Consider the following 21,769-nt stretch of genomic DNA (forward strand, 5'->3'; position numbering starts at 1 on the left):
TGTGTGTGTGTGTGTGTGTGTGTGTGTGTGTGTGTGTGTGTGTGTGTATGTGTGTATGTATGTATGTATGTATATGTATACACACATATATACCTAGCACACATATCTTTGTTCTAGGATACTGATTGTCTATTACTGTAACTTTATTGATAAATTGGATATTTAGATGATCTAGCAGGTACTTAGTAAATTTTTGATCATCTTTTTGGTTTTTGGAAGTCCCGTCTAAGTTTACTATGGACAGCATGGTATAGTGGTCAGCATATGGATGGATCTTGGACTCAGAAGATCTAGGCACAAGTTCTGGCTCTGGGTATTAGATCTGAAGTCTGTGATCTGGGTTCGAATCACTGTTCTCACTACCTGTGTGTCTTTGAAGGTTATTTTGTCTCCTTGGGTCTCAGTTTCCACATCTGTGCAACGGAGGGATCAGATTGGATACACTCCAAGGTCCCTTCCAGCTCTAACTCTATTAACTATGGACAATGATTTTATGCTTGGTAAAGTCATTTCCCCCAGGTTTTCTAGTTCTAAGTTCAGTGATCTTTCCACTGTACCAACTCATCAAATGATTTTTATAAAAGTTATTATATGTTTTTAGAAAAAAAAGTTCTTCCTGTACATAGATGTCACTATTGATTAATTTATCAACACTTTAGAGAATGTATGTTTTATAGTGGTATTTTATTTTCCTTGGTGGGGAGGACAGTTAATACAACACCATTTACAATTTCTTCTCAGGGTCCCATGTAACCAGTGGCATACATTGACAAACTGTTGTTGTATTGTTTTAGTTGTGTCTGACTCTTTGTGATCCCATTTGGGGTTTTCTTGGCAAAGAGGGGTTTGCTATTTCCTTTTTCAGCTCATTTTACAGATGAGGAAACTGAGGCAACAGGGTTAAGTGACTTGCGCAGGGTCATACAGCTAGTAAGTATCTGAGGCTGGATTTGAACTCAGGGAGATGAGTCTTTCTGACTCCAGGCCCAGTGTACCACCTAGCTGCCCATACGCTGACAAGTTAGTTGAATTTAATTGGCTCACAAAGGGAGAAACTCAGTCCAACCCTGACTCATTAGCAAGCTGTTCCCACTGACCTAAGATGCTTCACAGCCATATGCTTTGAGGAATCTTTACAAGTCTTTATGTTTCCACATTATTGTCATATAGTTTTAATGCTAATGTCCTTGCCAACCAGTATCTTCTAATTCCTACTTACGTTGTGATCAGATAAGATGCAAGTCATGAGATTGGGAAGCTAAATTTCTTATTGTTATAGTGTGTAGTTTGCATAATGAAATGCAGCTAAGTGGGTCCCAAGGCTTTCTAAACAGCATGAAAGTTTGGCTCTTATTGAGACAGGAGGGGAACGACCTATTTTTTACTTTCCATCTGTATTTTCCAGGCAAGGGAAATGTTGACATTTTGTAATGTCATCAGAGATTACTGACTTTTTAATCACTTGATTACATTTGCATGCTATTGTGTGTACAAGATGGAAAGCATAACTTTAAATAAGTCGGAAGGAATTTGAAGGATGTATCTGAAAACTGTCAGCAAATTGTGACCAAAAAATAAAAAAAAAAAACACTCTTCAGATTGCTTTTACTGCTCCTAAAAATACCTTTTGGGGGTGGTGATGGTGGTGGTGGTAGAGCTCACAAAGGAAGAAATGCCACTTCCTTTAGGAGGGAAGTTTTTTCATAAGAAAAGTGGGTGCCAAGTATAACCACCATTCCCCAGCTCTCTTAGCAAGTGGATTTGCTAAGGGGGTCGTGTGATCAGGAGATGTAAATGCTCAGGAAAATCACCTACTCTGTTCCATAATCGGGGGCTAGGGACAGAGATATCTAGACACTATGTTTGTGACTGGATTGGTATAGGAAACTATTGGCTGAAGAAACTCTATCAGTGCAGGATGGAACCATCTCAACAACTTAGAGTTTCATGGAACTGCCTAGGGCACTCAGAAGTTAAGTGACTTGCCCAGGGTCATGCTGCCAGTCTGTCAAAGGAAGGACTTGAGCTGAGTGGAATTCCTGATTTTGAGGCCAGTTCTCTATCCATTGCACCATGCTGCTCCAATCTTGGCCACCAATCCTTCAACTCAATTCAACAAGTATTTATAAAGTGCCTACTCTGCGCCAGGTATTGTACTAGGCACTAGGGATATGAAGACAAAAAATTCCATGGTCCTATCATCAAGGGGCTTACACTCCACTGGGGGAAGTAAGATGTACAAAGATTGCTGGTGGTCAGTCATTCAGTCATGCCCTACTCTTTTTGACTCCCTTGGATCATTGCATGTCAATATTGTCAATGGGGTCAGCTTGGCTCATGCATAGCCTATATGTTGGGAAATAATGTGAAATCAGTAGAGCCAGGTTATGAAAGGCATTAACTGTCAAGCAGAAGAGTTTGTATTTGATACTAGGGAGCCATTGATTGTTGTGAATCTTCCCCTTGTGGTTGTCTTCCAGACCCTGGAGAAGTTGTCCAAGTTTGGAAAGGAATTAAAACACATACTTGGGAGAGGAATAGGACAAGAAGTGGGTTGGCAGGGCTTCATAACTTCCTAACTCTGTGAAGGGTCTTCCACTTTCTTCTTTACCAAAGGGCCTTGGATTAGAAAAGGGAGAATAAAAAGTCCTGGTCTATCCTTCTGCCTCACCTGAATAGAAGGTTTCCATTGCCATGAGATACAAGTCAAGTCCATTGGGCAGGATGGTGGAAACAACACAGGGCCACCCATCAAGAGACCTGGTCTCTAGTCCTAGTTAGCTCCTTACTACATGGCCTTGGGCCAAACACGTCATCCTTTTGGGAAATTATTTTCCTCCCTCTTAGATGATCTCATGGACCACAGATTTATTCCCTTCCCTGTCTAAACTTGACCATTCTTTTTCTTTTTCCTTCCCTCTTGGGCAAGTCAGTTCAACTTCCAGGGCCTCCGTTTCCTCATCTGTAAAATGAGGGACTTAGATTAGGTGGTCTCTGAGATACCTTACAGTTCTACATCATTGATCCCAAACAAGCTCATTCCTTCCCCAATGAAAGAAGCAAGATCCCTTCTGTTCCCATGATCCCTCCCAAGGACTTACACCATGGTGATAACATAAATTAATCATCCCTTTTCCACAGGAGTTTTTAGCTTAAGCTACCATCAGCCATGGCTATAGATCATTATTAAACACCAGCTGTCAAATTAAAGCGAATAGTGGGCATTCTATGATCATTTTGCACTCTAGTGCAAATCTTGACCTCCCCAGCCAGTTTCTCTCACAGAAAGACTTCAAGAACTAAAGTCTTGACTCCATGAGAAGCAGTGGGTGGTGCAGCTGATCAAGTTGGTGAGCCAATTTCTTCCTTACATTTAAAGAAAAATTGCTGGGCTGCTGTAGCTGCTCTTAACATGTCTAACCCACCCTGGCCCCCCCCCCCCCAGGGGTATTGCCACAGATGCTCAGCTTTTGACCTCCCTTCAGGTTTGCCAAAGAAAACACAGGAAAGCAAACATCTCTGTAGACTTGCTCCTCTCCCCACCCCACCCCCAGACTGGGCCTTGAGTGAATAAACCCAGTGGATACTAACAGCCTCCCAAGCTTATCGGTGGCTCTATCTAGAAAGAATGACAGACAAGGTTGTTGGAGTTTGTTTTTCCTGCCAATGAGAAATGATCAGAGAAGAATCATATCCTGTGACTTTTCACTAGGAAGAAGGAATTAGTTCTCCGGAAGCAGACTGGGGTGGGGGTGGGGCCCTGGATTCTTATTCTAGCTCTGCTGCTTATTGGCTCTCTGACCTTGGCTAATTCACTTTCCCTCCCTAGGCCTTCATTCCTTCTTTAGAAAATGAGGAGGGTTGGCAGGGGGTCTTAACCTTTTTTGAATCATGGATTCCTTTGGCAGTCTGATGAGGCCCATAGATCCCTTCTGAGAATCAAAGTTTTTAAATGTATAAAATAAAAAACAGAGGATTACAAAAGAAATCAATTATATGTGTATGTGTGTATACATACACATATATGTATATACATATATGTATATTACTGTCAAATGTAATTATCAAAATTATATTATATATAATATATATACACACATATAATTATATGTGCATGTATATACACACATGGGGAAGCTAAGTGATACAGTGGATAGAGCACTGGATTTGGAATCAGGAAGACTCATCTTCATGAGTTCAAATCCTACCTCAGACACTAATTAACTGTGTGACTCAGAGCAAGTCACTTAATCCTGTTTGCCTCAGATCCTCATCTGTTAAAAAAAAAAAAAGTCAGAGAAAGAAATGGCAAACCACTGCTGCACCTTTGCCAAGAAAACCCCAAGTGGGATTATGAAGAGTCAAACATGACTGAAATGACTCAACGAAACAACAAATATGTGCACACATGTAAGTGCGCTTATATGCATATATTTTATTTACATATATAGATATATGTATATGATATATACAAAATATTTGGGGGCAGGGAAGCAATACAATTATCAAAATAGTTTTTTAAAAATACAAATTCATGGACCCCAGGTTTAGAAACTCTGGATTATATTATTTCTAAGGCCCATTCTAAATCTAGGGAAGTAGAGTGGTAGAGTGGAAAGGCTTTGTAGTCACAGATCCTGGGTATGAATATGGACTTTGCCACTTCCTACCTGGATGACTTTGGACAAGTCACGTAATCTCTCCAGGTTCCTCATCTGTAAAATAATGGGGTTGTCCCAGATGACTGGTAAGACCTCTTCTAGCTCTGAATCTATGACCTATCATTCTATGAGCTATGAATGTTAAGTAATCATAATAATACAAGGGGATGGCTGTGGGTCTGATAGTAAACTCCTTGTCCATGAAGCTCAGGGAATGTGGGGAGGGGGTATAGTAACCAACTCCATACACATAAAGAAATATTTGTTGATTTGTTGATTTGTTGTTGTTAAAAATCTGTACCTGGTTTTTACATCTAATATTTCTATCACAGAATTGTCTCCTTCTGGGCATTAAATGTGCCTTATTTATCATTTTATCTCTTCCCAGAGTGTAGCCCACATACAACTAACTTGAATAAGAAATACTCACATTCATCAAATGCTTTATGGTTTAAAAGTACTTTGCATAGGTTATTTAACTGACTGCTCCCAACCATGCTGTGAGGTAGTTAGTGCAGTATAATTATTAATACCTTACAGATAAGGAAGCTGAGGCCAGGTGATGTGCCAAGTTCACAGGGTTGCTAAGTTGCAAAGTCAAGACCCTAACCCAGGTCTTAAGCCTTCAAGACCAGGTCTCAAGCCTTCAAGACCAGGTCTCTTTCCAGTAGACCCCATCTGGAAGCACTGAATTGGTTTATTGAATGGATAATAATAATAGCTAGAATTTATATAGCACTTTAACATTTGTAAAGCTGTTGACATATGTTACCTCATTTGATCCGCATAACAACTCTAGGAGGTAGGTGCTATCATCATCTCCATTTTATAGAATAGGAAACTGAGGCTAAGTGGTCAATTGCCCAGTCACATAACTACTAAGTGTCTGAGGGAGGATTTGAACTCAGATCTTCCTAACTCCAAGTCCCATGCTTGATCTATTGCATCATCTAGCTTTCATGAATGAAAGTTTCAGAAGCTACCTTCACCTTCCCAATAAAAATACAATTGTAGAGATGTGGTAAAATTGGAACACTAATGCATTGTTGGTGGAGTTGTGAACTGATCCAACTATTTTGGAGAACAGTTTGGAACCATATAGCCAAAGGGCTGTGCGCAGCCTTTGATCTAGCAATGCCACTACTAGGTCTGAATCCCAAAGAGATCATTAAAAAGGACAAAGGACTCATATGTACAAAAATATTTATAGCAGCTCTTTTTGTGGTGACAAAGAATTGGAAATTGAGGGAATGCCCATCAATTGGGGAATGACTGAACTAGTTGTGGTATATGAATGTAATGGAATACCATTGTACTATAACAAATAATGAGCAGGTAGATTTCAGAAAAACCTGGAAAGACTTACATGAACTGATGCTGAGTGAAGTGAGCAGAACCAGGAGAACATTGCACACAGTAACAGCAACATTGTGTGATGATCAACTTTGATAGACTTAGCTTTTCTCAGCAATGCAATGATCTAAGACAGTTCCAAAAGACTAAAGATGGAAAATGCTATCTACATCCAGAGAAAGAACTATGGAATCTGAATGCAGATCAAAGCATACTATTTTCTCTTTTTTCCCCCTTTCTTGTGGTTTTTCCCTTTTGTTCTGATTCTTCTTTCACAACATAACCAATGTGGAACTATGTTTAATATGATTGTACATGTATAGCCTATATCAGATTGCTTGCTGTCTTGGAGGAGGGGTGAGAGGAGGGAGAGAGGGAGAAAAAAAATTTGAAACTCAAAGTCTTACAAAAGTGAATGCTTAAAACTAAAACAAAACAAAACAAAAACAATTCTAGGAACTAGGGCAACTTAGTTGCTCGGCCTTCCGGAGTAGGAGTGGATAGGGACAATGTGGTCACTAGAGAAGGGTAAACATTTGGTAAAAAGGACAGCCAGCTAAGCACGGCTAAGGCAGTGGGGATGTGTGTCCTTTGAGAAGAATCACGGAGACACTAAAGAGATTGAAACAATGGGGTTGGGTAGAGTGGAGACAACAAGTTGGAATGGCGATGAAGTTACTGAATTGTTCATACCCATTGATCCAGAGATTTCACTCCTGGGACCAAATACCAAGCATGTTATTGATAGCAAGAAAATATCCACATGCCTGCAAAATGTTTATGATAGCATTCCCTGTGATAACAAAGACCTGGAAACAAAAATGTGCTCAATGATTGGGGAGTGGCTGAGCAAATTACGGTACATGAACGTAATGGGATATATTTACATTTTTATTTGACTTACAGTTTCATTGGTGTAGGGCAGTGGTGTCAAACTCAAATAGAATCTGATCCCTGCTGGCAACATGTTGACTTAGAAAACTACAAATTAACATTATCTATGTTGTATTGTATTTTTATTTATTTTGTTGAACATTTACTGATTACATTTTAATCTAGTTTGGGCTGCACTAGGGAGTTTTGCTGGGCCACCTGGGCAGTGAGTTTGATATCTTTGGTAGAATATTCCTGTACCAATGCAGAGCCCTTCCTTCTCTTCAACTTAGAGTCTTAGAGAATTGTTTGGAGACACCGAAAGGTTAATTGACTTGATAGGGTCCCAGGGACAGTATATTAGAAGTAGGACTGGAACCCAGGTTTTTCCTGACTTTCTTTCACTATGCCACGTATGGAGCCATAAAGGACAATAAATATGAAGACTTCAGAACATGATTTCAAAGATGGGAAGACTCATATGAACAGATGCAGAGCAAGAAAGCAACACCAGAAGAACCATATATATACTAAATGGTAGCAACAAAGATGTAGGTAACATCATCTTGGAGAGGCAACAGACCTCTAGTCAATTACAATAGTCAATGCTAGTACCTAAGAATTCTGGATTTGGGAGTTAGGAAGAGCTGAATTCAAATCCCACCTTGGACCCTTCCTAGTTATGTGACTCTGGTCAAGTCATCTAACCTTTTTTAAGATCCAGATTTCATGTGAGGATAAAAATAATTATGTCTATCTCTCAAGGGTTGTTGGTAGGCTTAAATGAAATAATATGAGTAAATCCCTTACCAAACCTTAAAGAGCTATACAAAATGAGTTGTTATCATTATTATTACAAACCCCTTTTCAGGGAAGAAACTTTGTAAGGATGCTTTTTTTTTTTGTTGTTTGTTTGTTTATTGGGGACTATTTGCTATGACAAAACAAAATACATCAATAAACTTAAGGGGAAAAAAGAAAAAGAAATAGGGGACTTAAAAGCAACCAAAAAGTTCTTTCACCCCCTCTATGAACCTCTCAATAAGTTTGGATAGAGAAACTTTTGGGGCACTTTATATAGATGTGACTTCGGGCAAGTCATTTAACCACAGTGGACCTCACTTTCCTCATCCATAAAATGAGGCGGTTAGACTACATGGCGTCTGAAGTCTCTTCCAGTATTAGATCTGTGGTCCTAGGAAACTCCCTTTACAGAGGCAGACCAACATCTGTTCTGCGCTAATAGCTGCCTGAGGCACTAAAAAAAAAATTAGTGACTTGCTCAGGGTCACCCAGCCAGGCTATATCAGAGACATGGCTTGAACTCAGGTTTTCCTGACTGTGAGGACAGCTCTATCTACTACCTCACATTGCTTCTCTAGAGTCCTTGGTAGATACAAATTACCCAGGTCACTCCTCCTACTTTCTTTTCCTGCCTTCCCCACCCCCATCCCACTCCCATACTCTTCTCTCCTGTTTTTTCCATGCTCTTCTGTCCTTCTCCTTTCTCCTCAAATCTCAAAGTCATGGGATTTGGGAATGGGTGTGGGGAGAATGGAAAAACCTTCCCATTTTTAAATGTTCTCTGTTAATTTTGTTTCCTCAGTTGTAAGAACATCCCAAGGTGGGAATGAGGGGGGTCAGGCCTACCAGCAAGGACACTGCTACTCACCTTGGCGTAGAGCAAGGCCCCTGTTTCTGCCCGGTTCTTCTCTATGTCCTTCTCCCAGTGAATTCTGATGGTCTCCAGAATGTCATCTAAGCCAGTACCAATGGGAGCATCCATTCCTTCCAACTCTGACCCGGCCAACTGTTTGTATAGCACCTTCACATCCTAAAAGCAACACTCACTTTAGAAAGGCTCTCAGGATGAAATCCCACCAGTGGATTCCAGCCCTGAAGCAATGGATTCCTTTTCTTTTCCTGACATAACTGAGGACCCCAACAAAGTGCAGAAGAGAGCTGATGGCCAGGTTGGTATCTGGCCACTTCTCTCCATGACCACCAAAGAACAGACGGAGCAGATGCCTCGTCTAGGACCTGACAGAAGGGAGTCCTTAGAACAGTTTTGGAATTTATGAATGATTACTCTTTGAGGATCAATGGCTGGCTGTTCTGATCACTGCTGATGCCAGAAACAAGAGAAGATAGGCCCAAACAGTGACTAGATGGATTAAGGTTAGATCCAAAAAGGGAATCCTTGATTCTCTGCATTGTTCAGGGAATCACTTTTGGTTTTAGATTTTATAAAAAAGCAGATTTTGGCTCCATGGGGAAATAGAACAAGCGGCCAAGAGACATTTGAAGACAGAGAGGGAGAAAAAAGAGACAGAGAACTGTGAATTTGGTTTTTTTTTCTTAAAAACTTGTTAACTATTTCAATATAATTGTAATCTGATATATATTATTTTGCACATTTAAAAATATGATAGTGAGAAGGGATCCATAGACTTCAGCAACCTGGATCAAAGGGGTTCATGATCCCCAAAAAGTTAAGCACCCTTGCTTTAGACCTATTACTAAATCAATCAGCAAACATTATAAAGCATCTACTATGTGCCAGGCTCTCAGTCAGACATTCATCTTTCTGGGTAGTTTCGAATCCAATGCAATTTTGCCCAGGGGAATGGATTAGATGACCTTAAAAACTCCCACCTCCAGATTAGACAATTATTTTTCTGAGCTATACAGGTTGTAACTTGTCTATCAGAAGCCCTTTTATAAGAGGAAGCTAGGTGGTGCAGTGGATAGAACACTGTACCTGGAATCTGAAAGACTTGAGTTCAAATTCCACCTTAGATACTTACTAGTTGTATTATCCTGGGCAAGTCACTTTACCTCTGTCTGCCCCAGTTTCCTCATCTTTAAAGTGATTTGAGTATCTCAATCAAAGCTAGCTGAGCAAGTCACTTAACCTCTGCCTACCTTAGTTTCCACATCTCTAAAATGGGGATATTAGTAGCACCTACCTCCCAGGGTGGTTAAAATGAGATAATATTTGCAAAATACTTATATTAAAAAGCTATTGTTATCCTTATTATTAACCTCAAGCTGACTAGCTCCACATGTTATCAGTAGTCGGATAACAGCCCAAGCTCTGACCTACCTCTTCATGGTTCCTTGACAAAAAAGCCAGTTCTTCTTTCATGCTTTCAATCTGGCTCTCTAGATCCATTTTAGTCAAATTAGCATCATCAATCACTTTATACAGGGAGTTAATTTCATCTTCAGCTGCTTTTCGGAAGGGCTGCTCATTTTCATATCTGCAGACAAAGAAATAATCATCACAGCTGGGTAACAACCCAAAGGGAAGAAAAAACTTATTATAAATGATGCCATCACACTAATTACATGACAGACAAGAGAGTCCTCCCTCAGCAGCACGGCTTTCTAGAATGCGTAGAATCAGTCGGCGCTGTCATCACACCTTGATTTGTTAAACCTCCAGTTGTGACAGTTGAGGTCTCATTAGCTGTGTTGGCAGAGTGGTTTCCACTCAGAGTTTAAAGTCTGAGTGATGGGTTATGAGGGAAGGCTCAGGGTTAGTCAAGAGAACTGCTTTTAAGTCATAGCTTCAGACTCCTTGGGTAAGTCATTTAATCTTGGTGGGACTCAGTTTCCTTATCTGTAAAATGAAGGGGTTAGACTAGAGAACCTCTAAGGTTCCTTCCAGCCCTTAGATCTATGAGCCTATGATACTTTGGGGTCACTCATCTGATACTTCATAGAGGGGTCACCCCGTGGGTTGCTACTGTCCCCTAAGGCCTGGGGTTCTCCTCATAATTGCTCCTCCACACAATTTTGACACTCAGGTCAACTTCTTGTATCTCAGTTTCTCCTGCCTGTACATGGGAGATGATTGATACTTCTCATATCAGATGACTGAATGTTCCTTTGACAAAGCATTTCTGTTTCTTAACATTTAGTCTTTTGTTCTTAGAAATAGTCTCAAAACAGTATTCACAAGTAGGGCAAACAGGAAAAGAAAAGGAAAGGAAAGGAAGAGGAAAGGAAAGGAAAGGAAAGGGAATACTAGGGTGTCCTGCACCTTTGGAATTGGGTTGTGTGAGCCCACACAATTATTGGTATAGCTACAGAATCTCTCTCTCTCTTACTTCCTCTTTTTACTGATAAGTTTCTTTCAAGGGTAAAAGAAGTGAATTGTTACTTTTCCTGGACTGGATAATTGTATGTTATATAGGTTGGAGACAATATTATTGTTCAGGTGTGGACTGGATCATGTGTTCCCTGAGCTCTCTTATAGCTGTGATATTCTGTGATTAAGTACCATGCCTAATCTAGGTAAGAGCTGAAATGTGCCTGGAGTTCCACTTCTAATCTATTGTTCAGACATTTCAGTCATATCTGACTCTTTAGGATCCCATTTGGGGTTTTCTTGGCTAGGATACTGCAGCAGTTTGCCATTTCCTTCTCCATCTCATTTTACAGATGATGAAACTGAGGCAGACAGGGTTAAGGGCCTTGCCCAGAGTCACACAGCTAGAAAGTGTCTGAGGCCAGATTTGAACCCGTGAAGATGAGTCTTCCTGATTCCAGGCCCAGCACTCTATGCACTATGGCACCACCTAGCACCTGTCTTCTATTCTAGCCCCCTCATTTCCTACCTTTCCAGTCCTTCTACACATTACACCTTCCTGTTGTATACTGGCCAGTGGTGCTGGTCTCCTAACTATTCCTGGCACAAAACCCTCCATCTCCCAACTCCATACATTTGACTCTCCCCCATGTCTGAAATGTTCTTCCTCCTCACCTCCACCTCCTGACTTCCCTGGTCTTTTTCTTCCTTCAGGTCTCAGCTAAAATCCCACCTTCTACAGGAAGCCTTTCCATAGCCCCCTTAATTCTAGCACTTTCTGTCTGTGGATTATCTCCAATTTGTCTGTCTATAGCTGTCAGTACATAGTTGTCTGCACGTTGTCTGCATCTGTTAGACTGCAAGCTCCTTGAGGCAGGAGCTGTCTTTTGCCTCTCTTTGTATCCCCAGCACTTAGCACAGTGCCTGACACTTTGTAGGCACTTGATAAATGTTTCTTGACTGATTGACTGAGGCCCAGGGAGAGGTTACACAGCTAGGAAGTCGCCATCTCAGGATTCTGTGGCTCTCCATGTAGTCCCAAGCACCCTTTGGTGCTCTGGTCAAGAAATATCTGATGAGGAGGATAAAAAATGTGGACTTGAGGACACAGTGAGGTGGATGACCAGGGCTGTGGGTCCACAGGAGACTCACCTCTCTTTAAAATCTTCAGCACAAGCCTGAGTATTCTCAGTCTGTAGCATAAGCCGAGCATTGTCTAAGACAGCATCACCCACCTGGAACAAATACATGAGTTAGAGTCGGTAAATATACAACTGCTGCCTTCTCACATTTGTTATGTTATCACATAACCTTCCCCCAGAATCACTGGGCAAATACTAGGGCAAATACATCCTCGATATGTGAGTCTTAGGTGGAGCACTGAAGACAAAAACAAATGGAGAAAGGGTTGGGCAGATAATTATAGCAGTATAAATATTACGGATCACAAATTTAGGGCTGAAAAAGACCTTAGAGGTCATTGAGTCTGACTGCATTTTACCGATAAGAGGCTTCCAGAGTTTTAGTGCCTTGCCTAAAGTAACTGAAGTTACTCCAGTAGTAAGGGGCAGTCGGGAGGCTTCAAAGGTCATGGGTAGCCCCTCAATACAGCAGAGTTTGGAAAACCACTGGTTGGTTATATCATAGAGGGATTTCTCGGTCAGGTATGGGTTTCCAAGTCTGAGGTTCTATGATTCTATGAACAGAATTGTGGGAAGGGAAGCCCAGAGAGAGATGAAATGAATTGTCTAGAACATGGTTCAAAGTCAGATAAATCTGCCCTGGAGCCGTGGTTAGGGACTTTCACCTCATTTTAGACCCTAAAGTCCTTTTCCACAGTGGTTTATTTGGCACAAGGCCCTGAAGAGATCTCGGTTAACAGAAGGCTGGGAGGAAAGCACATGTGGGGAAACGCAATAGTGAGCAGCCTGGCTCTGGGCCTGGCTCTACTTCATCTCCCCATGACAGAAACTCTCTATTCGTCTCACTCTTCCTCCACGAGGCAGCGTTTCATATTTTTAGCAATCCCCTCTCCAGACATGCTCAACATGCTTTTCAGGTATTTACTCATCCTTCCTCACAATGTCGCTGACATCTATCATTTCCTTCTCACAAATGGCAAAGCTGAGTCAATGAGAAGCTTAATGCAGCTAGCGATACTTAAAAAAGACCATATACCACATAGCTGTTAGTCTAGGATGGCTAAATGAAGTCCTGCTTGAGTCAGGGTGGGAGGGTGGTCTGGGTATCACAGGATCTTGGGATATTGGAGCACCCAATCTTCCCATTTTACAGAGAAGGAAACCGAGGCCCAACTCCACGTCCCTTCTTGTCCTTCGGCCATAGATGCGACAAACCAAAGGAGTGTCAGTAATGGAACACAGACCCCTGGACTCTAGCTTTTTTCCTTCCAGTAACTGATGTTGAGGGAACAGGTTGCATCAGATTCCTCTCTCTCTCGTTGCTGGCTGCTTGAGGCTTGAGATGACTTGTTCCTCAGCTTTGAGTTTGGACAAGGAGGTGTTCTTCCCGGAGAATTAGTCCCTGCTGACTGAGGGCCGAGGAAGCCAAACTAAATGTACCTTCAGGGAGGCTCAGACCCTCTGGGATTTGCTCAGGTTCCAGGCTTTATTAGTTTGCTTGTACATAGTACAACTGGGGATAGATGGGAACTCGACGTGAAAGCTAATTATAGGCTCTGACTTGCCAAAAGTGTGGTTTGCTGGCGCACGTTTCTCTCCCTTCTTCACTAAACAAGCAGCTTAAAGATAAAGTAGCACTGTGCATATCCTTCATCCTCCCAATCCTTTCTTTGTTTGCTGAGGAAAAGGCTTGTTTCCTGTCGTCCAGCCCTGGCTTCTGGAGGGACCAAGAATGGACAGGCTTCGAACTTCACAGGGTCATAGTCCCGAGGGACCTCAGAGGCAGCTGGGTAGCAGAGTCCTGAGAGCACTGGGAGACCTGGAGTCAGGGGGAGTTCCAGTCTTACCTCATTAGCTGTGTGACCTTGGCTTGGTCACTTAAAGTCTCTTGCCCTCAGTTTCCTCATCTGTAAAATGAGGATAATACTAGCGCTTCCTTCACAGGGATGTTGTGAGAAGCAAAGGAGCTAACATAAAATGTTTTACAAATCTTAAAGCACTGTCATTATATTATTATATTACATAATTATCATCATACATAAATTACATAATGCAATTACCATTATATTAAATAAATTATATAATTATATAACATAATTTATATTATATAAATTACTATATTGTTGTTGTCCAGTCATTTTTCAGTCATGTCTGATTCTTCATGACCCCATTTGGGGTTTTCTTCACAATTTCCTTCTTCAGCTCATTTTACAGATGAGGAAACTGAGGCAGAGTAAAGAGACTTGCCTAAGTAAGTGTCTCAGATCGAATCTGAACCTAGGTCTTCTTGACTCCAGGCCTAGAACTCTATTTACTGCACTACCTAGTTGCCCCTTATATTATTATACGATTATATATAAATGTTATATCATCATCATCATCATCTAATCCAGCTCTCTCATTTTATATGAAACTAAGGCCCAGAGAAATGACTTACCCAAGGTCTCACAGCTAGCAAAAGGTTCCTAGAGTAATGTTCTGTCCTAGGTTCATAGACTGAGCACTGGAAGGAATTCTAGAGGTCATCTAATTTAACCTCCTCATTTGACAAAGGAGGAAACTGAGGCCCACAGCATGGAAGTGATTTGCCCAGGTCCTGTGGGTAGGGGCAGAGCTGGAATTCAAACCCTAACCTTCTCACTTTAGATCCATTGCTCTTTCCATAACATCATCATGGCATCTCTCCTTTGATTGCAGCAGGATCTAGATTCTCCATGGATTGAGAGTCGTGATCCCTACATGGGTAACAGATTTAGAGCTGGAAGGGTTCCTAGAGAACATCTAGGTCACCCCCTAACATGAAGAAACAGAGAACCATTGCAATGAAAATGTTTGCTGAAGGTCACACTCCTCAATGGCATCCATGATGACTCAAAAGATGTTGACCCAGTAATCCACATGGGAAACACCAAGCGGATGAATCAGGTAACCCTGAGGAGGGAAATCACAGACCTGAGATTTAAACCCAGATCCTTGAATTTCAAATCTAGTCTTATTTTCTCTATGCCTCTAACTAGGTAGATGGGGCAGACAAATGAAACCATTTTGGGTGGAGCCAGGGAATCTCAAGGAAGGGGAGATCATCTCTACGCCTTAATAAGAACCAAAATGAAATTATTTAGGGGAGCGGTGTGGGAAGAGAAAAGTCTTCTACCGATGCAGAAGTTCCCTAGGATCATAGATTTAGAACTGAAAGAGGCCTTCAAAGCCTTCTAGGTCAGAGTTCTTAACCTTTTAGGTGTGAGTCCTGGACCCCTGGGCAGTCTAGTAAAACTTATGGACCCCTTCTCAGAATAGCGTTTTTTAAAAATACATAAAATAGAATATGTAGGATTACAAGGGAAAACAATTACGTTAAAATACAGCTATTTAAATAATTTTGAAAACAAATTCTCAGACACCAGGCTCAGAACCTCTGACGTAGACCAATCCTCTCATTTGACAGAGGGGGAAACTGAGGCTGAAATAGAAGAAGTGATTGGGTCGCAGCGTCTGAGGCAGGACTCAAACTCAGGTCTTCCTATCTCTAAACCAAGTGCTCTACCCATTGTACAACCATTCAAGAATGCTTGATTCCCATTCTGTCTTATTCTTTTTTTTCTTGACTCATTCCTTTCTTCCTTTCCAGTGATTTTACTCCTCTATTCTTTTCTCTTGTCTTTCTTTAAAAATAAAAAATCATTGATGCTCATTGTAGTCAGGAATACCTGAGCTCAAATTCCCCTTCAGACACTTACTAGCTGTATGACCCTGGGCAAGTCACTTAACTATTATTTGTCTCACTTTCCTCATCTGAAAAATGGGGATAACAATAACACCCACCTCCCAGGGTTGCTGTGAGGATCAAAAGAGATAATAATTGTAAAGTGTAAAGCACTTAGCACAGTACTTGGCACATAGTAGGCACTACTTAAATGTTAGCTATTATTATTATTATTATTATTTTTTTTTTTTTTTGCTAGGCAATGGGGTTAAGTGACTTGCCCAGGGTTACATAGCTAGTAAGTGTTATGTGTCTGAGGTCGGATTTGAACTCAGGTCCTCCTGAATCCAGGGCCGGTGCTCTATCCGCTGCACCACCTAGCTGCCCCTATTATTATTATTTCTTTTAAAAAATATTTCATTGATACTTATTTACTCCCCTTCCCAATACCTCCCCCAAAGAACCCTCTCTTGTAACAAAAAGAAATAATTAAGCAAATCAAACTGATACATCAACTGTGTCTGACCCATTCTGTAACCACAGTCCACCACCTCTATACCCAAACCTCCCTACTCTTTCCCCATCTTTTCCCATCAGCCTCTTCAAAGAGCCTCAGGCTTCCATGAACTTCCCTGGGGCTGTTGCTCTTTTATTACTCCTAAGATTACCTTTTAGGTCATTCCATTTTACCTTATTTTTAGCTACACAAAAAAATGCTCGGGTGGGAGAGCCACACACTCTAATTTATTCCATGCCCCATGCTGCCTTGGGATGCTGAATTCTATACTCCTTAGGGACCCCTGACATCAGGCCAGAAAGAGCCCAGGCATGGCTCTGGGCCCAGCTCATTATTCATCTACAATGTTGACCCAAGATTTTTGTACTCCACCATAGGCTCATAGATTTAGAGTTTAGATGCCATGGAGTCCAAACTTCTTGTTTTACCAATGTGAAAACAGCTAAAGAACAGAGAAGTTAATTGACTTCCCCTGGGTCATGGAGTCGGCAAGTCTCTGAGGCAGACTTTGAACCCAGGTCTTCCAGACTCCAAGTCCAATCCTCTACACCATGCTGCTGATCAAATGAAGGTGATATCAGAACAAAAGATGGCAATCATAACAATGTTAAACAGGGCCTCCAGAACTGAATGCAGCTTTCAGTCTTTACCTGTCTGCTAGACGTGCCCCCTTAATTTCGTTTAGTCAACTCAAACCTAACAAACCCCAACGCAAACTCTTTCCGCCTAAACAGGCTCTTCTTCCTAACTTGTTTTTGTTTCTAAGGCTTACTGCTCTTCCAGTCACCTGGGGCCACAACCCGAAAGGGATCCTTGTCTCTTCCCTTTCCCATCTAATCCAGTTACCAAGTCTTGTCAATTCACCCTTCTTGGTATGTCCCGTCAGTCTCATTGCCCCCCCTGCATCTAGCCTCTCCCTTGTCTGATTCATCTTCCACCCAGCGGCCAAACTGATGTTTCTAAAGTAAGACCACGTTACTCTCTTGCTCAAGAAATATCATTTAATAATATTCCCTATTACTTTTTTTTTTTTTTTTGCTTAGGCAGTTGGGGTTAAGTGACTTGCCCAGGGTCACACAGCTAGTAAGTGTCAAGTGTTTGGTCTGAGGCCAGATTTGAACTCAGGTACTCCTGACTTCTTGACTCTGTTACTTCTTGTGGCTAAAATAGGATTAATTATATTATTGGTTTCCTTAATGTTGAACCATCCTTGAATTCCTGGCACAAATACAACTTCATTATAGTCATTTTTTTTGCTAGTGTATTTTTTTTTCTATATTTAGAGTTAAAAGCAACCTTTAGATGCCACAGTGTCCAACCTTCTTGTTTTACCAATGTGGAAACAGATGAAGAACAGAGAAGTTAATTGAGTCCCCCTGGGTCACGAAGTCAGTAATTTCTGAGGCAGAATTTGAACTCAGGTCTTCCAGACTTCAAGTCCAATCCCTGATGCAATCAGGAGTTGGGGGAGTGAACCCAGAGATGGTGCTATCCTAGGATTATATCTAAAATTTTGTATTTCCTTGTTTCTGTCCAAGCTGTGCATCTCCATTAGAATGTAAGCTCCTTGAGGGGACTGTTTCATTTTTGTCTTTGTGCACAGCGCAGTGCCTGACACATTTTGTTGTTGTTCATCCGTGTCTTTGTGACTCCATGGACCATAGTCATGGGTTTTCATGGTAAAGATACTGGAGTGGTTTGCCATTTCCTTCTCCAGTGGATTAAGGTAAACAGAGGTTAAGTGACTTGCCCAGGGTTACATAGCTAGTGAATGTCTGAGGCTGGATTTGAATTCAGGTCTTTCTGACTCCAGGTCCAACACTCTATCTACTAACTGTTCCTACTTAACACATAGTAGATACTTAATAAATATTTTGAGTACTTGAATAGCATTCATATGTCAAATTTGGGACAGCTAGATGGTGCAGTGGGTAGAGTGCTGGGTCTAGAGTCAATGGGGGAGATAACTTCTCTGTTCTTTAGCTGTTTTCACATTGGTAAAACAAGATGTTTGGATTCCATGGCATCTAAACTCTAAATCTATGAGCCTATGGTGGAGTACAAAAATCTTGGGTCAACATTGTAGATGAATAATGAGCTGGGCCCAGAGCCATGCCTGGGCTCTTTCTGGCCTGATGTCAGGGGTCCCTAAGGAGTATAGAATTCAGCATCCCAAGGTAGCATAGGGCATGGAATAAATTAGGGTGTGTGGCTCTCCCACCCGAGCATTATTTTGTGTAGCTAAAAATAAGGGCCCCTCAAATCTCATCTTGCTGGCAGCCACCCACTGTGCCTACCTTTAAGGCTGACCCTGAATCATACTATTGTGATAGTTCTTTTTTTTTTTCATCCAAATTATCTGTATTTACAGCAACCTGTGGTTGTGAATCAAGTGTTGGACTTGGAATCCAGAAACTAGGTTCAGACCCACTTCTCTGTGCCACAGGCAACAGGACATCCTCTATTAGTCGGAGACAAATGGCAGAGGAAGTGCCCCGTGCCAATGGAATCAGTGACACTTCTTAAATTTTACAATTCTTGCCCAGCTCCCAACAAGTGAATTACAAGCAGTTGAAATGATATTAATGTCCAGTTTTATTTACCGGATTTTGACCAAATTTAGCTTCATGGGCTTAATGAACTTCTCTATTAGAGTCAATTTTGGCCTATTTACAAAGAAGCTGTTTCCCTAAGACATCATCTTTCCAGGATGTTTCCTTAGGAGTATGGAGTTGTTTTAACACTAAGCAGAAGGATGCCCAAGCACTCCAAGTCTCTTCATTACCTCGTTTAACATATGTTGTTCACTTGTTTCACTGGTATCCAAATCTTTGTGATCCTATTTAGGGTTTTCTTGGCAAAGATACTGGAGTGGTTTTGCCATTTCCTTCTCCAGCTCATTTTACAGATGAGGAAACTGAGCCAAACAGGGTGAAGTGGCTTACCCAGGGTCACATAGCTAGGAATTATTTGAGGCCAGATTTGAACTCAGAAAGAGAAGTCTTTGACGCCAGGCTGGGTACTCTATCCACTGTGGCACCAATAATGACTGATTTTTAAAGAGGAAAACTATTTAAACAAAGAAAATTGTTTCTGATGATAAAAAAAATTCTTTAGCTGGATCCTATGGGAATGAGACACTGTTTGGTGTTGGGTTAGAGTGGAGAGACAAAGTGTCTAGTTTTGTTTTGTTTTGCTTTTCTCCCCCCCCCCCAGCCAGGAATCCAAAGCAAATTTTAACCCTTTCGTAGATTGCTGACTGACAAAGGTCCTGACTTATTAAGAGCTATTACTTAATAAAACAAATAAATCTGATTCCATTTCCTCATTTTCTCTGGTTTCTGCACTCCCACCCCTGACTTCTTTCTTCAGTTCTGAGCAGTTACCAAGAACAGCAGGGCTGAAGTTGAAGAGTTGCTGACTAGCATAGAGAATTTCACCAGGTTTTCGTATAGTTTTGGGTGGGGAAGGCTGATCTAGTCCTCAAAATATAGCCTAAAGATGGCAGAACTGGGTGGAGGGGCAGGTGTGGACAGCTATAGGTAGCTAGGGTCCACGTGAGGCCACTAGCCCGCTTTGGGGGAGTGATGCTAGGAAGGACGAGTGGGGTTATAACATGTAAGGTAGTGAAAAGAGCGTTGAATTTGAAATCAGAGGATCTAAGTTTGAATCCTAGCTGTCTTACTACTTGTGTGACTTTGGGAAAATCCCCATTATATCCTCGTTTCAGTTTCCTTATCTGTAATTCTGGGATGGGAGTAGGGAGATGGGGCAGACTAGATGATCTTTAAGGTCCCTTCCAACTCTAAAGCCTGTCACTTATTCTTTTATTATACTACACGGTTTTGTCTCTGGTCGGGGCACCAAGAAATGTGTAACACTGTTAGGTTAAAAATAAGTGAAGTCTGCCACCTAGTGGTTCAGTTTTGAAAAAAGTGTTCTTGCCTACCATCATTAGAAGTGGGCTAGAGAAATCTGTATGAATAGGGATTTTATAGCATTTAGATCTAGAGAAGGCAATCCCCCTATTAAACAGATGAGGAAACTGAGACACAGAGAGGTTAAATGGCTTACTTGAGATCTCAAGGGTATAAAGTAGGAGGAAGAGGATTTGAATCCAGACTCTCTGAATAATAATGTAGAGCCCTTGTCATACTTCATAGGATCTGGGTTCAAATTCTGACCTTGCTAGTCAGTATCTTAATACCCTTAATACTCAAAGGACATTGAAAGAGTGAATGATGTGCTTGAGTGGCAAACATGCTAAATTTGGAATCACAAGGACGAGAGCTCAGATCCCAGCTCTGCTGCTTATTACTTGTATTATCTTGAAAGTAAATCACATCCTCTCTCTGGGCCTTAGGTTCTTCATCTGTAAAATAAAGGGGTCAGACTAGAGCAGGGGTGGGGAACCTACAACCTCGAGGCCACATGGGCCTTCTAGATCCTTGGGTGCAGTCTTTTGACTGAATTCAAGTTTTATAGAACAAATCCTTTTATGAAGGGGATTTATTCTGCGAAGTTTGGGTTCAGTCAAATGGCCACACTTGAGGACCTAGAGGGCCACATGTGGCCTCGAGGCCATAGGTTCCCCACCCCTGGACTAGATGATCTCTGGAGTCTTTTAGCTTTTCAGTTCCACAAAATCTCCATCTTCTTGGGTGTCTCTAACACAGGCAAAATATATTTCATTAGAGGATATGCCTAGAAAAATTTTAAGGTGATTTCATAATGTCCTAAAGGACATTATTTTTATTCATCAAACTAAAAATAACATTTTACTAAGTTGAATTTAAAAAAAAATTAACAACTGGATTTTGCTTTAAAAACACCAACTTCTAAAAAAAGAGACAAAATACCAATTTCTTTTGAGACTTTCCTTTAGCTGTGCCTTGACACCTGCAATATACTCTGTGGGCATGGCTAGAATCTATTTCTTATCATTCTGGGCAGGCAGTGCATCATCTTCTATGGTCTCCAGTGGCTCATTTGAAAGAAAAAATGAATAAAGCAGAGAAAGAGCGGATCTGACCGCCATGTCACAAGTTTTAAAGATCCAACCTCACCACCAGACAGGTAACGTCTCTCCAAGGGTAATTATTTGCAATGAAAAGCATAATTCTGATATTTGTCACTGAAAATACTGACTTTGGCAGCCGTGGGTTCTGAGACAGCCCAATGGAATGTTTGGTACGTGATTTTCCAATACAACGCCACAAGCTGAGCTGGTGAGAGAAGGAATTAGAGAGTAGGGACCAATCCAGTATGGGAGCATGTCTGGGACCCTAACGATGGCACAGCTGATGCTTTCTCACCTACAACAAAAGCTACCCCCTTCATCTTTTTTGTCCTTCTCCTCTTGCATGGCTCTGTGACATCTTGAGTTTGTCAGAAGCTGTCGCGATGACCGCACTCATTTGTTTA

At 41.4% G+C, this 21,769-nt stretch overlaps 1 protein-coding gene across 1 annotated transcript in view; it reads right to left on the bottom strand.

Annotated features, from left to right (window-relative positions):
• Window positions 1–21,769, bottom strand: part of BFSP2 (beaded filament structural protein 2) — a 119,329-nt gene that overhangs the window by 69,810 nt on the left and 27,750 nt on the right. Inside the window, exons 2-5 of the mRNA XM_027871935.1 lie at window positions 12,136–12,218; window positions 9,994–10,150; window positions 8,560–8,721; window positions 8,166–8,168 (exon numbers count right to left, since the gene is read on the bottom strand). Of these exons, the coding sequence (XP_027727736.1) occupies window positions 8,166–8,168; window positions 8,560–8,721; window positions 9,994–10,150; window positions 12,136–12,218 (405 nt within the window). The remainder of the gene's footprint in view (window positions 1–8,165; window positions 8,169–8,559; window positions 8,722–9,993; window positions 10,151–12,135; window positions 12,219–21,769) is intronic.

Source organism: Vombatus ursinus, unplaced genomic scaffold (genome assembly GCF_900497805.2).
Source record: "Vombatus ursinus unplaced genomic scaffold, bare-nosed wombat genome assembly UNPS02014799.1, whole genome shotgun sequence".
In the NCBI taxonomy this organism is placed as follows: domain Eukaryota; kingdom Metazoa; phylum Chordata; class Mammalia; order Diprotodontia; family Vombatidae; genus Vombatus; species Vombatus ursinus.